The sequence below is a fragment of the Cajanus cajan genome, chromosome 5, assembly GCF_000230855.2.
Source record: "Cajanus cajan strain Asha chromosome 5, NIPB_CcT2T_4, whole genome shotgun sequence".
In the NCBI taxonomy this organism is placed as follows: Eukaryota; Viridiplantae; Streptophyta; class Magnoliopsida; order Fabales; family Fabaceae; genus Cajanus; species Cajanus cajan.
Genome location: NC_138521.1, coordinates 43,749,630 through 43,768,197, shown reverse-complemented (window position 1 = coordinate 43,768,197; position 18,568 = coordinate 43,749,630). Strand labels below are relative to the sequence as shown.

Sequence of the window (18,568 nt, the reverse complement as noted above, 5' to 3'; positions counted from 1 at the left end):
ATCAACACAATAATAGTAAGATAAGCTCAACATAAAACAACATAAGATATAACATGGTAGCACATATAAGAGATAGTATAGCATATAGCATACAATCCTAAGCCTCTAGGTCACAACAATATTAGCAATCTCACATTAGAGATCCGTGCACAACTAGATCACACCTTAACACTATATGTCACAACTTGCATACATCATAACACCATACCTACTTGCACAATGTGTCATCACTCACGAACAACAACAAAGATTTCCTAGAAGTAGTTTATTCGGCTCAACTCTAACAAATAATAACAACCTTAATCACTTAGTTATCATTGACATAAAATAAAAAGGTCTACAACAAATAATTGATGTATTAATTTTATATACTTAAAATTATTAGCTAATATAATGATATTATAAGGTTAACTTTCTTATTTTACTAAAAGCTTTTCAATTATAAATATGAAAGTCCTTTTTGAAACTTATAATAAAATAATAAAAAAACACATAACAAAAACAATATTACATCATAACAAAATATCAATATAAGCAGTGGTAGATCTTCGATAGAACAAGGGGGAGTCGTGGCTCCCCCAAACTTTTCTCAGTTTTTTTTATATATACTTTCTTATATTTTTAAATTATATTATATTATTATATTTATATATACTTTTTCATATTATTATTTTCAAATTTCATTCTCCAAAATGTTTTGCCTTTTGGAACATGCTACAAACATCCCACTGCACCTATGATGATTCCAAAAACCCATAACATAAAAACCTATGCTTTCTACCTACTGCCACCAAAACTTGACTAATTGCAAGGTTGCGTATAGGAGTTGGGAACAACTCAGTGGGCTCCTCACCTTCAACGCAACCCTAAACCTAGTTGGTATGTGTCTCTTTGTCTATTGCTTTTTCTTTCTTTCTTTCTTTTCTTCTCAACTCCGATGCTACCTTTCTTTCTTCAATATTTTTATATTTTATACTTTTCTGGTTACCAAACTCAAATGCTTCTTTTCCGACTTAGGTTAAGAAAATATAAATAGCAAATAAACAATCGATTCTTTGGTTATCCTTGACTTTCATAAATTTTAACTCATCAAAATTACTTGTGCTCTTTTTTACTATTGCATGGTAGAATTATTCATGTTGGATTACTGAAAGATCAAGAATACGCCCTTTGCTTCTGCATCCATAGAAAAAGTATGATAAAAAGTAAAAGAATTGATTTTTTTTTTCAAGAGAAAAGTTTGTGATAAAGATGAAAAAAATGCAACTTGTATGTCAAGTGAACTTAAGAAGTTTCCTGAGAATCCAAGAATTGAAGAAAATAAGAAGCAACTCTCAAAGGTTCCTAGAATTACATATAATGAATTTGAAAATTCTTTGGAATGTGATCCAGGAAAACACCCTCAAATTTGGCAATACCCACCAAATCAAATAGATGAGGTACGAAAGGCTTATCTAAAATGGGGTCCATATCAAATGCATATAAAAAATTATCCTTTGTCTAGTAAAGATGATCATCCAAGGAGATTTCAATACACTTGGTTTAGAATATTTTCTTCATGGTTAGAGTATTTACCTTCAAAAGATGTTGCATATTATTTGCCTTGCTATCTTTTTAGTAAAAACCAAGCGGACACCCTGGTTCAAATGTTTTCATTGTTATAGGTGATTGAATTTGAATTCCAATTGGCAATGAGTTAATTGGCATCAACAAGTTCTAACATTGTTGATTTTTTTTTCTACAGGTTTTAAAAGTTGAAGAAAAGTTAATAACGGAAAGAATTGTGCTTTTATTAAACACATTGGGAAGGATCCTTGCACACCACACAATAATGTAATGAGAGCTTGTCAAGATTTGTTGAAACAAAATTGTCATATTAGGATTATTTTTCATGTGCAAAACTTAAATCAAATTAAGAAGAATCGTTTGCTTCTCAAGACTTTAATTAATATGGTTCGTTATTTATCACTTCAAGCTTGTGCTTTTAAAGGTCATGATGAAACTAGTGAATCAAGGAACCAAGGTAATTTTCTTGAGATGATAAAACTCATAGCATCATATAGTGATGAAGCTGCCAAAGTTGTGTTGGAAAATGCTCCATATAATTTCAAATATACTTCCCATAAAATTCAAAAAGAGATATTGAATATTCTTTCTAGTGAAGTGAAAAAACACATTCATGAGGAAGTTGGGAATTCTAAATTTTGTATAATTATTGATGAAGCTCGTGATGAATAAAAAAAAAGGAACAAATGACTCTTGTTTTGAGATTTGTTGATCAAAATGGTTGTATACAAGAGCAACTTTTTGATATTGTCAATGTTAAAGACACTGAGACATTAATTCTGAAGCATGAATTATGTGTTGTACTTTCCTGACATAATCTTAATGTTTATAATATTTGTTGTCAAGGGTATGATGGTGCTAGTAATATGAGAGGAGAATGGAATGGATTACAAGCATTATTCTTGAGTGATTGCCCTTATGCATATTATGTTCATTGTTTTGCTCATCGATTACAACTTGCCTTGGTTGCTGCATCAAGAAAAGCTATTCCAATTCATCAATTTTTTTCAAAATTGACTTTTTTTGTGAATATTGTTTGTCCTTCTAGTAAGCGTCATGATGAGTTACAAGTTGTCAAGTTAGATTAAATTGCATATTTGTTAGAGATTGATGAGCTTGAAACTGGTAAAGGGGCAAATCAAGTTGGTACTTTGAAATGAGCTGGGGATACCCGTTGGAGCTCCCATTTCTCTTCTATTTGTAGCTTGATAAATATGTATTGTGAAACTTGTTGTATTATAGAAAAAATTATTATTGATGGGTTTACTTATTCTCAACGTGGGGATGTTGATAATGCTTACAAAAACTTGACCTCATTTGAGTTTATATTGATCTTGCACTTGATGAGAGAAATTATGGGAATAACAGATGTTCTTTGTCATTAAGCTTTGCAACAACCCCAGGATATAGTTAAGGCTATGCATTTAGTTCGTTTTAGAAAGGAACTTATTCAAAACTTGAGAAAAAAAGGTTGGGATAAGTTATTAAAAAATGTGACATCTTTTTGTGAAAAATATGATATTGAGATTCCTCAATTAGTGCTTCTTATATATCAAGGCAAAGATGTTTTCGTCACCAAAAAGATAAAATATTCTTTGTTACAATTGATAAGCAATTACAAGAGTTGAATTGTAGATTTAATGACCAAGCAATGAAGTTATTAACTGTAAGCTCAACATTGGTTCCTAAGGATGCTTATAAAGTTTTTAATATTGAAAACATTTGCACTCTTGTAGATAAATATTATCCCATGGATTTCAATGAGTAGGAAAAGATTAATTTTTATTTTCAACTTCAGCATTTCATTGTTGATGCTCGTCAAGATTCAAATTTGAAGAATTTATCAACAATGCAAGAGTTATGTACATGTTTGACAACAGAAAAGTCAGAAGTTTTCTACTTGATTGATAAATTACTCCGCCTTATCATGACTCTTCTAGTTTCTACAACTATAATGGAAAACTCTTTTTTTGCAATGAAAATAATCAATACCAGATTGAGAAATAAGATGGAAGCTGACCTTTTAGTAGATAGTATGGTAGTCTATATTGAAAGGGATATTGCAAGAAGCCACCCTCCGCCTCCCCCTCAAAGACCTCCACGACCTCCACGACTCCTCCCGCCTTCGCAAGTTCCCCCTCTCCCACCCCTTAGGCCGTCCCCACGGCAAGATCCACCTCAAACTCGCTGTTGGCGTTGTTGCTAGAGCCCTCGGCGGCCTCGCTCTCGAAGAGGGACTCAAATACGAAGAGGACATAATCACCAAGAGGGTCGAGAACGAGTAGATATTGAGTTTGAGGTTTGCAATTCTAAGGCTGTTTCGTGCACGTAGAGGGCCAGGAGGACAGCTTCGAAGCCGACTTGGGGCTTTCGGTCGACGACGCGGGAAAGGTTGACACCACCGATGACGGGGAGGATGGAAACCATTTTATGTCGGACATGGTGGATCCGACGTAAATTTTACGTCTCCTGCATTTACGTCGAACTTATTTCAGACGTAAGAACCTCAAAATAACCGACGTAAAATACCTCTTGTACACTAGTGAGTTCTGACGCAATTATTGAAGATTTCAAGTCATTGAAAGAGCACAAAACAATACTTTGACTAAAGGTAACTTTTGCTTGTTTATATATATATATATATATATATATATATATATATATATTACTTTGATGATAAACTTTATGCTAGACTTGAATTTAAAATTTTAGATGTATAAAAAACTGTCATGTATTTAATTTATGCAGTTGCTCCTGAATTTTAGTCCACCTATAAATAATTATTGGCTTTAGGTGATTCTTTTTACTTGACTTGCATTGCATAATTTTGGATATGTCATATACAAGTGATACTATACAATATAAGTAACTTGGACTATGTTATTATACTAGTTTGAATATAGTAAGAGACAAATGTACAATTTATCTTGAAATTTACTTCAACTACTTTGACTCACTTCATACCAGGTAATCTTTGATATATAATGATAGTCTTTTATAATTATTTTATGAAATGACTACTAAAAGATAGTAATTTTTCTTAAATTTCATTATCACACATCTTTGTTTTAAGTAGAGGAAATAATGAATTCTATTTTTTCTTTTTTTAATTAAAAATAATAATTTATGTCTAGAAAAAATTAATTTAACACCCCAAGTTTTTTCTCTAAGTTCCACTTAATATAAGGTAACATAATATCAATAGCATATTTTTAATTACAATTACGATGTTGATTTAGGGAAAAAAACTGGATATATTTATTTTAACATTTTCCATAATTTTTTAATTCATTCAATCATTATTTCTCATATTTATTTTTTAAAATATAATTTAGTTTAAATATTATTAATTCAAACATCTAAAGAATATTGATAGTAAATTTTTAAAAATATTTTAATTAAAAATATAATAAAATAATTTTATTCTATTAAGTTGTCAGATAAAAATTTGTAAAATATATAATTAAATTTCTGGTAAGTTTCTATATATAGAAGAGATGAGATGACATGATAAGGTAACCAGTAGGAAGCAGTTGAGCATGGCGGTGGTTCGGTTGTGTCTGCGGCTCCCTCTTCCGCACAAACTGTTGCGTCTGCTCTCACTTGCCTCTGCTTCCTCCTCCGCAACTGTAACCCTCTCACTCTCTCTCTCATCGCATTTAATTCTTCACATACATATTTGCACTTGAACCTGCCTCATGCCTCCCACCTGTTCGATGCAATGTCACCTCTCATTAATACCAACTTCTATTGCTGGGATCACATTTCTTATGTTTTTTCTCTAATAAATTTACGCACATTTTTTCGATTTCTTTATTTTTAATTGAGAAACACGAATTTAGAAAATAACTTAATCATTAGTTTCTGCATGAATTTTGGTCAATGATAATATCTCTTCATTTTTTTTAAGCTGTGTTTACAGTAAGGAGAAAAAAATACATAATCTAAAACGGACAATATCTCATCATTGTGGAGGATATTTGTGTAATAACCTTATAAAAATAACTTTCATAAAATATCCTCTCAGACAAATATCACAAAATAATCCATTAGTGATATCAGAGCCGCAGGTCGGATTCGGTGACAATCAATAACCTTTATAAAAACTCATAACATATAATGTGCTATATAAAGACAGATTCCGCTGCATGAAAAGTTAGGTCCCTTGTTTGAGGGGAGGATTGTTGGGATACAAACAAGTCCCACATTGATAAAATAAAACAAAAAATAACAACTTATATAACACAAACATACTTCAATGATTGAGAGGTCTTTTGGGTGATGACCAAAAGCAAAACCGTGGGGACTAAGGCTCAAAATGGACAATATCTCATCATTATGGAGTATGTTTGTGTAATAACCTTATAAAAACAACTCTCATAAAATATTCCCTAGAAAAATATACCAAAATAAACCCAACATAATTAGACTCACCTAACAAGAAGAGAATTCATGTCCACGTATAGTCATATATACCCACCGTTCTTATATTTTCATCTATTTCGTGATGAATAACCTTATCCCAAGTAATGCGACATAAAGGTTATTTGAATTTTATTATAATAATTACAACATACAAGTAATGATCATTATATGACTAATTAATCATGTTTAAATGTTGCCAATAGAGGTTTTTGCATCTTGCAAAGTTCCGAGTACATCTCACCCGGTAAATATAACGATGCGTTTCTCCTATTTATATTATTATGTTTAAATATATTTTTAATTTTTAGGATGAGTAAATTTTGATTTAATCTCTCTATAAATTTTGTTTTCTTTTGTGTTTAAAGTTTAAAATTATTACTTTTGGACTTACTGTTATTTAACACTTGTTTATTAATTATGTGTTGAAAATATCACTTTCTGTTTGTTTTTGTTGAGTATAAGATAAAGTAACGATTTTAGGTGAAATTTACTAGTATTCTAGTAATATATTAACATATGACACCTCTAAAAATATTCTTTATATATGTAAAAATTACTCAATAATAACATGATTCAAACTTAAAATTTTGTATACACTATTCCACTTTTCATTACTAAGTCATTTTTAGTGATTCCTCTAAAAATATTTTAAGATGCCTAAAATAAATATTTTTTATTTTAAACATTAAGAACTAAAATAGTAATTTCAAATTTTGAAACCAAAATAAAAATTAATTATGTTACAAGAACTAAAACCAAAAATTTATGAGGCTTCACATATTTAAGTCAATACTATATGATTAAGACTCGGCATTGCATGACAAGTGCATCTCTTTCAAAAATAACGGATAAACAAATTATATAAGGTAATTTTTAAAAAAATTAAATTATAGTATATATCTATTTATTATTTAATAATTGACATTTAAATAAATTAAAATGAAATTAAAAAGAAATAAAAAATATATAAAAGAATGAAATATACAATGGGATAGAAACTTTTGTACAAGAACTCGTGCAAATGGCGATACTCGTGAAAATAAAAATGAAACTGAAAATGTGAAATATTAAAAATATAGCATAAGCACTCAAACAAGTTTTTGGTAGAAATGCCCCGAGTCTCAAATGTTTTCTGAAGATTCTCGATGCACCAAGATCTAGTTTTATTCATTGCAAATTTTAATTTGTTGAAGATGAATAAACAATTGCCATAACGTAAAACAATTTTAACTGTATTCACTGAAAAGATTCAGGAGATCAGCATAAAAGTCAGTACTCTGTTTTGGTATAAAACATCTAAAGCAACACTAAACCTGATGGGAATGTTGTTTGCTGTTTAAATATTCAAACAAAACGCTTTGCTTCATATGGAAAACAGCATATCTTTAGGAAGAAAAGGGGTATGTTGCTTGCAAGGTGCAGATGAATTGAATAGATTATTTAACATGTAAGATATGAGCATTGTACTATATTACAACTTTCCTTAGTGGTTTAACTTTTCCACCTCTCAAAGTGCTTTACCCAGTCATCAGTCCCCTGTGAAAGAGGCTATTCTCTATAGTAATGGAAGTTTATTAGTCTAAAAAATGGTATGAAAATAGTCACAAATGAATTAATCTCAGCAGTTTTAAGAGTTTCTCGAACTTAGAAGACTTTGTTGTTGATGCTTCATTAATCATCTGAAGGCTTATGGTCACCAGAAAACTGTACAAGAGCCACTGAAGGAAAGTGGTCAGGAATGATGGAATATGAGAGCTTGTTTGTTGTGCTATGCAACTTGAGGATGTCAGTTTAGAAGTGAGATCCAGAAGAAGCAAATTAAATATGGAATTAAACAATCTTGCCAACTCTTCTTTAGCCCCCTTGGTCATCTCCATGACAAAAACTGAAATTCTGGGACATGCATAAATGTTTTACAATTTGCAGTGAAGATTTAGAGAAAGGTAACATTAAGATGGGACTCAGATATCGTTTTGCGAAAAAGTACCATTACTGATGACAGTACAATGACAAGATGTTCAGGCAATGCCAGGAAAATTTTCATAATGGGCTGTCCAATTTAATTGACCAACAACTTATGGCAAGTCATAAAATGTGTTGCTCATGTACAACAAACATCGGAGAAATGCGTGGAAATCTTATTTAGTATGGTCAAAAAATTTGTATTAATTAGAAAATATAGAAAGGACATTCAACAAAAAGAATATGCAAGTGCTTTACTAGTATTTATCTATAACTATTATGTTACAAAAAGAATGCCTATGAAGAATTGGTAAAGCAAAATCAAAAGGAAAAAATGGTTTGTTTATAAAAATTGTAACTTTGAAGATATTAGTGAATTCATACCAAAGTTTTCGGAAGATCACACCCTAAACCTTCACCATGTGTGTCTCGGCAATTGAAGAATTCAGGTCTTCTCGAGATTGAGATCTCCTACTCTGCAGACGCATCTTGCTTCTGTGGGGTGACCAGAACGACCCTATACTACTGTTGTCAAACTGCATCTGCCCTAAATTGTTTGACGAATAACTATGCGAGACACTAGTAGCTGATGGATAAAAGGAGGATTCCATCAGCTGGATGTTACCACTGCTATCACCAAGACCATGCCCCAGGCTAAATGGTCTATCCTGTGAACCTGCAACTGTTGGGCTGAGTGGGGTCTTTATTTTTCCATCTCCTGCAATACAATTGGGTATAATGACTTCAAAGGTCAATTAAAAAGAAATGTTGCCAACACAGTAAACAGACTGCACAAAGACATTCAAAAAATCCAAAAAGAGCAACTCAGCAATAATTTATAAAGAAACTGAAACCAAGCATATTTGGGGTGATCAACAGTTGTGTTCAGTTGGATTAGGGTTCATAAGACCCAATCAATAACTGAACCATTTGATCTTTTGGCCCATCTTTGACTGCAGTGTTCATCCGATTTAGTGGGTTACAGGTTGGATGGGAGGGTTGAGATTTTAGGCCTCAATTTGGGCCAGTCCTAGGTTTAAGAAATGCCATCACCATCAAGCTCACAAACAAAAATAACCAGTACCTGCAAGCATGTGCTGAGTGCCAGAAGAGATTGACAAAAAAAATGATCCAATGTATTCAAAAATAAGAATTGATGGAGAAAGGTAGCTGGGGAGGAAAGATGAATAAAAAATTCAGAGGTGAGAAGAGATGAACAAGGGGAGAATGTTCTACACACTGGCATTGCACTGATGAAATTTTAATGTAAAATTTCAAAAGTGAAAGTAAAAAGTAAAATCCAAGGGAAAAGAAAGAAGCAGTATTGATTCTTGAGTGAAGTGACTCTGATTTAAATCTATAATCTGATGACAAAAGCATGGGTGTACAGCACTATTGGCATACGCAGCCATATAAATGCTAGGTTCATAATACACATTCTGGTCAGATTCGGTTATAAACAAAATTTATTGGAGGAAATCAAATCCAATAATTAGAGAGGGGGTGTGTGCAAATAGAGTATTGTTTAGGAGGTTCTTGGTTCCTTGAACTACCAAGGCAACACTGTTCTTTGTTTTTATCCATCATCGATAAATAAATATTGTTCTTCCTTCTTTTCTTGTTTTCTTGGTTCGGATTCTATCAAATTGGCAACAAAGCTCTCATTCAGGGCATTGTGGGTGCTGTAACACAGTTTATGTCGAACATGAGGATAGAAGCAAGGTTGGAATCATTGAAGCATATAGCTGCAGGTTGGAAACACGATTTACCCAACATGAATCACCCAACATGAATCACGTCTCATTAAGTTAAAGAAATCAGTGAGAGATTAGCAAAAGCTGTGGAGGATAATGGGTCAAGAAAAAAAAAAAAAAAAAGGCAATGCTTCAAACATGGTGATCATGATGGAGTCTAAAGGGGAGGTGGACCTAGAAATCAGAAGTGGGAACATGTGGCGAAAGTTAGAAATTCCTGTTTTTGAAGGGAATGATGCATTTGGATGGGTGTCCAAATTGGAGAGGTATTTTAGGATGCGTGGGGTGATGGATGAGGAGAAGATGGAAGCTGTTATGGTGGTCCTTGACAGGGATGCTTTGGGGTGGTTCCAATGGTGAGAGACTTGAAACCTCAATCCAACGTGTGAAGGATTTGAAGAAGCCCTTGTTAACACCGACACAGTTTGAGAAGTATGTAGGAAGTGTGAAGAGGTTAGACGAGCAGTATTTGATGGGAATCTTCATTAATGGGCTAAAGGGAGAGATTGCTGCTGAATTAAGGTTATATGAACCAAAGACCTTGTCAGAAGCAATGGATAAGGAAAGGAGAATTGAAGAAAAAAATATGGCAATAACTAAAGGTGTTGGAAGTCAAGGGGGAAATGTGAATAATCCTGCCCGCACATACATAAAGACAAGGGTCATACGAGAATGGTAACCAACAATGATGATATCTGCAAAGGGAAGCAATTTTGTTTCCCAAGCCTCTATTAATAACGAGAGCAACAACAATAATGCAAAAGGGGAGAAGTACCTACCAAGTAGAGTTGCAAGAAAAGATGAGAAAAGGAGACTTTTCGTTACGGAGAAATTTGGGCCTAACCTAAATGCAAAAACAAAAAACTTAATGTGATGTTCCTTGAAGATATAGAAGATGAAGATCAAGCTAGAAACTTAAATTTTCATGAGGAGAGGGCTAGGGAGCCACAACTGTCCTCGCATAGCATCAAGGGATATACCACAAAGAAATCTCTCAAGTTATGGGGCTTGCTAAAGGGTTGTCAAGTGGTAGTTTGGATTGACTGTGGTGCCACACACAATTTTATATCAATAGAGATGGTGGATAGACTAAAATTACCAACCACTGAAACACCTCCATATCTTTAGAAGTGGGGGATGGGTGTAAGATTAGTTGTCGGGGTAAACACAAATCATTTTGCTCACAAATTCAGGAATTTTGTGTTCAACAAGATATCTACCCATTTGAATTAGGGGGAGTAGATATGGTATTGGGGTTAGAGTGGTTGGCAACCTTGGGCAAAATTAAGGCCAATTTTGGTGATCCAACCATGAAGTTGAGAGTGCCAAGGGAGACCAAAGTGTTGAAGGTAGATCCAGAATTAATCAAGGCATCAGGTCCTCTTAAGCTCATCCAAGGGGATGAATTTTAGTTCAACACAAACGACAATGCTTCTACTAAGATGTCACCCTTTCGTGCCTCGTACAATATAGATCCCCCATTGTTGTTGAATAGGACAACAATTCCTTCTAAACTTAGGGAGATTAATCAATTAAGAGAGCAAATGGATGACTTGTTTAGGGATTTGCAAGCCACATTATTGAAGGCTCAAGATCAAATGCGATGATATGCAAATAGCCATAGAAGAGGTTGATTGGATATTCTTAAAATTACAGCCCTACAAGGTGCATTTTCTAGCCAAGGCTATTGAAAAGTTGAGACCAAGATTTTGTGGTCCCTATAAGGTGCTACAGAAAGTAGGAGAAATTGCTTACAAGTTGGAACTCCCAAATGACAACAAAATTCATCCAATATTCGATGTTTCTTTATTAAACAAGGCAGTGGAACCCCATCAGCAACCACAACCTCTACCAACTACTTTGACAGAGGATCATAAGCTCCAACTACATCTAGAAGTTGTTTTAGCTTCAAGATTAAATGACAGTGAGAATTTGGAGGTCCTCCTTAAGAGGCAACATATTTCAGATTGTGCAAACAATTGGGAACTAGCAATTGAGATTCAACTTGCCTTTCCTCAATTCCACCTTGAGGACAAGGTGCAATTTGAAAGCAGGGGTATTGATAGGGTGCGAGCCCCTATTAGGCAATTCTCCAACAGGAGGAAGATGATAATTATCTTTTTAGTTATTTTGGCAATCATTATCATTCTTCATGTTATAAGGATATTATTATCTTTATCTATTGTAATTAGGAGGTTATTATCTTTATCTTTTAGGAGATTTACCTTTATGTTTTCAGGATTTAATTAGGATTAGAAAAGGGAGACAAAAACTATATATAAGAATAAATAATTAGAGAGGCGGTGTGAAAATAATGAGTATTGTTTAGGAGGTTCCTGATTCCTCAAACTACAGGGACAACATTGTTCTCTCTATTTTTATCCATCATCAGTTCATAAATATTGTTCTTCCTTCTTTTCTTGTTTTCTTGGTCCGGGTTCTATCACCTACCTGGATATGACCAGGTGAGCAGAACAGAGGAAGCTTGCAAGCAGTCAGAGTGTTAGGACAAAAAACACTGCCAATTTAGTGTTTTTATTGGTGTTCACATCAAATGAGAAAGAAGGGTTTCCAACCCTATACAGGTCTTCACTCCTCAAATGAAGTAAAAAAGAAGAAATGAAAGCACATGGGTTGAAAAAGTCAAGAAATGGGCAAAGATGGGTTTTCATCCTTGTACAGCATAATGGCTGCAATTGTCCATAAAAATTGGAAGCAAATATGGGATGCAACACAAATACATGGGTGACTAATTTCTAGTAATTGAGCTAGTGGCTACCTGCATTGATGCAATGCAACTATATTGCACAATTGACTATCCTGTGTGCAATCAAATCAAGTTGATGTCCTAACCTAACAATTATCATGGTTTTGGAAATGTCAAAATGATGCAAATTCAATGTAAAAAGCAAACTAAAAGAATGAGTATATTACATTTCCCTTGATAGATGTGTAAATTATCCTTTGTCCCCTCTTATTATAAAATATACACTCCTATTCTCTAAGAGATGAATATATGGTACACTTTAGCTGATTTTAATGTAAATGAGTTGTTTAGAATTTTCCCAAATTGTAATTATTGATATTTATTATCAATTTTGTGACTTCAAAAGGTGAAATAAGATTTTAGATAAAATTCCAAAATTTGATAATATAGATGTTAAAAACTTCATTCCTCCCTATTAAATACTAAAATCAATATAGAAGTGGTTACAAGGTCGGGGTATAAATGGCTAAAGAGAGGTGGAATGGCCGGTATAGATTTGTGGAAGTGGTTGTGGAAATTGCCATTAGTTGAGAACATAATGTTCTTTCTTTGGCAAGTGGGGAAGAAGGATCTCCATACTCGACATTTCCCTATGCAATGGCATGTTTCCCACATTGGGGTCTATCTGAGGTCTGGCACAAGCATGGAGACTATGGCCCATGTATTCTTCCACTGTGGCAACACTCGCCAAGTCTAGCACCTTCCAAATGTTGAGGGAGTTCAACCTCCAGATGATGGTTGTGGGAGTGCTTTCGGAAGTACCATATTTTACCATTCATTGTGTGTTGGATCCTGGGGAAGGTACACAATGAGCACCTATTCAACTTAAAGGAGTGTAGCCAACGGGGAATCAATAATCAAACGGCAAGTGCATGATCTACATGGTGCCATGTAGGGAGCATATGCTGGACATTGCATGTTTCGCATGATTCAGCGATGGGAACTTTGGGTGTAGTGCATTCACACAGTTGGTATTGGAGGCCTGTGGGGGATTCAGGAGGTAAGTGGATGTGGGGTTTGTTGGTGATATCAAAGAAGTTGATAACTTAAAAGTCGAACTACTAGCACTATTGTGTGGACTTCAACTTGCTAGGAGGACGAGGTACCAATTCGTTTAATGCATATCAGACTCCACACATGCCTTGGCTTTGATCTGGCAACACATGGGGTTGTGCCACAGGTATGTGTCTATTATACACAACATTAAGGAGCTTATGGCTAAACCGTGGAATCTCCAGATGGTACATAAACTAAGAGAAGATAATTGCTACACAGACTTTTTGACAAAATTAGACCCAAACTCTAGTATTGCAATGGTAGAGATAGATGTCCCCTAGTTGAGTTAAAGCATCAGCTCATAGCTAATGCAAGTGGGGCACCTTTTCTTTCTTTGTTATCTTTTACATTACCCAAAAACAAAGTCAACATAGAACGTTCAAAACTAGTTGTCAATGACATTGAAAGTTGTAGAAAAAGAAAAATATCATTCACAAGCACATTCATAGTTATTCACTTCTGTTAAAAAGCTTGTTTACTTTAAAATGGATTAAAGTATAACACAATCATCTCTCATGAGACAAGAGTGTATATTTTAAAATAAGAGGAGAAAGAAATGTAATTTAAGTATCTTTCAAGGGAGGTAAGTACAATTCACTCAAGAATATTTGACATTGAATAAGAACCAAGTGATGCACTAAACAAAAGAACCTCAGGTTCTTTACTAGGCAGAAATGAGGTAGCATTTCTTCAGAAAAATGTTCATATATAAATTACGGTTCATTTACAATGAACCCTTGATTGAATTCAATCCCAATAATGATACCATATTCCTTTTGTAACAAAATTCAAAATATAAACACCCAATAATGCTGGCCATATCAATTCAGGAGGGCTGGGACAATAGAAAAACAACAATAAAAAAATAGAATAATCATGATGAACAATAGAAAACAACAATAAAAAAAAATTAAAAAAAAAAAATAGAGAACCCCTTTCCTAAGGAAGAACCAGCTTCTTCACTCAGCCTATCCAATATCGATACCAACCAATTTCCTCTTACCCTCTATTTAGTTACCACACCCATTATATAATCATTTTCTCCCACCCTTTATAATTCTTGTATCCCCTCACTCCCGCTAACTCTCCTTGTGCCCTATGTTCCCAAGCCTACATCCTTGGCCCCATTTTCCATTCCATACACTCTCTTTCTTTTCCTACTATAAACCTCACCAATGGGCCTATCAATTGCAGTGTGGAAATCGTAGGGAAAGGTAGTTTTTCTTTTATATATACAGGCGTAAAAGTGGGCAGTTTTTGATTAGTTGTAGTTGTAAGGGCAGCTTCGGAGCAGTTTTGAAAAGTGAAATTTATAAAAAGTAGAAAAAAAGAAAGAATAAAAACAAAAAAAAAAATGGAGAGAGAGCGGTTAAAGAGGTAATCCCCTTTATTATTAGTGTGTGTATATTATATTGCACTAGGAAACTGCAAGACCAGGTAGATTGCACTGGGAAAGTCATGGGACTAGGATTTTATTTTTATAATTATTATTTGGATAGTTGAGCATACCTAATATTGGATATGTGATTGACTCTAGTACCATATAGAATTTGGGTTAACCCTAACTCAACCCAAAAAGCTAGTTCACGAGATGAGGATTGCCCAAGCCTTTATAAGCTCTTCTTTAGCCATATATATAATCAAATAAGAATCTAACCAAAAGGTAATTTTGTCTCACATAATGGAGCACTAAGATGCATAAATGGATTTGCATCACTCTAGTTAACCTGAAAAGGAAGAAGACTTCACACAAGCATATATTCTTAATAGTTGATTGTCTTCTTAGATCAACATGCCAAAAAATAAGATAATCATATCAGAATCCAATTGAGGAAACCTAATAAAGATCATTTTCTCTCTCATCCTAATCCTAGGTCGAATGTGGCAGACTAGCTGTAGAATTATAATGTATACTTTTTCTAAAAGTATACATGAAAATAATTTTTTGTTTCTAAATGTTGCTTTTTTTAAGTTGCAGCAATTACATTAAATACATTTACGGAGTCATCAGGAATCATCAGTTGTGAATATGAAGTGCATAACACTAACAAAGAAGAACGTTATAGATTCACCTTTTCTGTTGTCTAAGCACAAGCCCAGACTCTAATATAGACACAGGACACAACACAAACATGGACACTCCACACAGCTAAGGTTCAAATGTCCATCCATAAGAAGATGTTGTTTGACTCTGTTCAAATTCCATCCAAACAATATGGAGGTGTTGGCTAAAGTGTATGAGCTGAAACAAAATATTTTTGTTTTAAAATTGGATAGCTAATGAGGAGTGTCTGATTCTGACACATGTTAAGGAGATGTTGGTGTCGATAAAATATCAGACACTCCACACATAAAGCAGGAAAAAGTTCAGAAATTAAATTTACAGATCATAAAAAATTCATATATCACTTGTGCAAATAGTTTACCAGAATTCATAGGACTCCATCGCTGAAAACGGAAAGGAGATGGTATATTAATACCAGATGCACTTGACCCGCCGTTATGCCTGAAAAATGGAAGATACTGCCTCCGGAAAAATCTCGGCATCCAATTGACAACCCAGGATAAAGCACAAAGCAGAAGAATGAAAGAAAGTATCAAAATGGGAATAAGAATAATGGGATTTATCTTCATCTGAAGCAAGTCAAAACCTCGAAGCCCGAATCTCACAGCATACGACTTGCCAGCTTCCAACAAGGCCACCCCAAGCGTCCAAGTGATACTTCCAGAGCCAACAGTTATATGCTTATCAGTAATATGCAAACCCTCCCTCAGCAAGGAGACAATGTACGGCGCCCGAAAGCAGTACTGCTCAATAAACGGCTGAGGGGCAACACTCTTCCTGGCAACACTCCATCTCTTCTCACAAAACTCCCTCCCCTTCTCCAACACATCCTCAAGTGTGGCCTCCGCAGTCAGGTTGAAGAACCTATACACCACAAAAAACCCAGAAATGATATAAAAATGCCCCGTGGGCCGGGGCAAATTATCGCGAAGTGCACACGGGTGCACTTCGCAGTCCAGTCCCGGCCTCACATCCGACCACTCAGACAAATTCACCGTCACCTTCGCAAGCGCGCTGCACTTCTCCCAATCCGGGGCGCCAACAAGCGCCACGGCGGTCCTCCACTCCCCCTTCTTCCCCAGCACACTCCCCTCCACTCTAGGACTCTCCCCTCCCCTGTCGAGGGGCGAGCAAAAGGAGCAGGCGTAGCGCTGGGTGTAGCCAGCCTGCAAGCAGGGATGCTTGACCAAGACGACATTCCCAGTGACGACATTCCTAGAGTCCTTAAAAAGACGCGCAACAGACTTATCAAAGGCCTCATTGAGGCCATAGCCAGCAAGCGAATAAGCAGTTAAATGATGGTTGACAGAGCCAATCCTAACGTACAAGCTAGTCTCGCTATTCAAGTGTTGCTTACCAGCACCCTCGAAGGTTACCTGAAGGGAAGAGCCTCCGAGATCAAGAGCACCAAAGGTGGGCTTCCTGGGCTTGACGCCGAGGGTACCGCTGTGGTAGTTCAACGCAATCCATCCGAAATAAGCCTCCTCGGTGCCGGAGATGATCTTGACCCAATCCCGGCGGCAAACGAAGGGGGAGGCGCGGAGGAAGGCCCAGGCGGCGTCGAGGAGCCACTTGGAGTCGTCGAAGGGGAGTCTGCGGAGGCCGGCGGTGGCGTAGAGGAAGAGGGAGGTGGTGGAATGAGAGGGTTGTGGAATCTGCTTCTGGGCCCAGTGGAGAAGAGGCTTGAGGGCGGCTTTCAAAGCGGTGACGTTGTGGAGGAGCTTGTCGAGGCCGGGCTCGGTCTCCATGCGGTCGTAGGCGCGGGCGCTGGCGGGGTTGGGGCGGAGGCCGTCTTTGAGGGAGTGGATGGCGATGGGGAGGTTGGTGTTGGGGCGGTGGTGGATTTGGGCCTTGTAGACGTACACGCGGGTGCCGGTGCTGCCGCAGTCCAGAACGACGTAGTATTTGGCGGAGGCGTGGGAGCGGGAGTAGAGGGTGTAGAGGAGGGGGAGCAGGAGGAGAAGCAGGAGGGAGAGGAGGAGGATCAGGAGGAGGCATCTCCGGCGCGGCGGGGGTTTGGTTTTGGAGAAAGAGGCGGCGGCGAGGGTGGTCGGATCGATGTGGTGGTGGCGGTAGGAGGAGAGATCCTGGAGGGAGGAGGAGACACGGAGGTTGGTGTTGGTGTTGGTGGCTGGGTGTTGGTGTTGGTGTTGTTTGCCAAAGACCATGTCTCTTGGAGGGGGGATCTGCTGCGGGAGAGGCTATGGGCGCATGGTGGTGCTGCGAGATCCCGGTGAGAGTGTCAGTAATGCGGAAACCGAATATTCATACGCAGATCTCTCAACAGAGCTGCGTCGTTGCTCCCCAAGGACACCGCTTTATGACTTCTCTTTCTTTCTTTCTTTTTTTACATTTTTCTCTTCTCTTCTCTTCTCTTGTTGGGCCCCCTCTAAGGCCCGTTTCTATTCTTTCATTTCCTTTTTATGAACTCAAAAATAATTTTCTTTCTTTAATCACCTTGATTTTAATTTTAATTTTAATTTCTACTCTATGTTACTTATCATTGTAAATCAACTACAATTTTTCTTTTGTAACGACAAATAGTTATCTTTTCATCTTAAAATTTATTTGAATATAAGTTAATTTTTTTAGAGTTTCTCTATTAAAAATAAAGAATATTTTTAATTTTAATATTCTTTATTTTTAATAAATAGTCATTCAACCAACCTTGCGCCTGGCGTGTTTGGACAATGGAGTTCCCTGATGAACACACGCCCTACGCCAAGAATTACGCCTGGCGCGAATTCAAACAATAACCTTCACAACTTCAAAATTTCAAACAAAAACACATGCAATCCATGAAATGAATTACATTTGCATCATATGACTCAAAAACTTCTCTATTTCAACATGCAACCATCAAACGCATCAAAATCACCATTTTCCCAATTTTCCCGAAACCCCGAAAATGAGAATTTCTTTAAAATCAACCAACGATTCTCAATGTTCTCACTCCCAATGAGTTCCAGAATT

General features: G+C 36.0%; 1 protein-coding gene across 4 annotated transcripts; it reads right to left on the bottom strand.

Annotated features, from left to right (window-relative positions):
* Positions 1–7,414: 7,414 nt before the first annotated feature.
* Positions 7,415–17,951, bottom strand: LOC109814556 (putative apyrase 7). 4 transcript variants are annotated; one of them, XM_020379013.3, is made up of 3 exons: positions 15,957–17,946; positions 8,338–8,671; positions 7,415–7,709 (listed from the first exon to the last, which is right to left on the bottom strand). In XM_020379013.3, exons 1-2 carry the CDS (start codon positions 17,761–17,763, stop codon positions 8,361–8,363), a joined length of 2,118 nt encoding a protein of 705 aa, XP_020234602.1. In that variant the 5' UTR covers positions 17,764–17,946; the 3' UTR covers positions 7,415–7,709; positions 8,338–8,360. The 4 variants fall into 4 exon arrangements, 3 of the variants coding, with proteins under 3 accessions (XP_020234602.1, XP_020234603.1, XP_020234601.1); XM_020379014.3 differs by having other exon boundaries at positions 7,415–7,695; XM_020379012.3 differs by having other exon boundaries at positions 7,415–7,884; positions 15,957–17,945.
* Between the last annotated feature and the right edge of the window lie 617 nt (positions 17,952–18,568).

Bases quoted from the DNA above. Each gene is read 5' to 3' on its own strand.
- LOC109814556 (XM_020379013.3), bottom strand. From the start codon at position 17,763: ATGGTCTTTGGCAAACAACACCAACACCAACACCCAGCCACCAACACC. The intron at 8,672-15,956 runs GTAAACTATTTG...ATTGTATTGCAG, and splicing joins ATGGAGTCCTATGAATTCTG to GAGATGGAAAAATAAAGACC.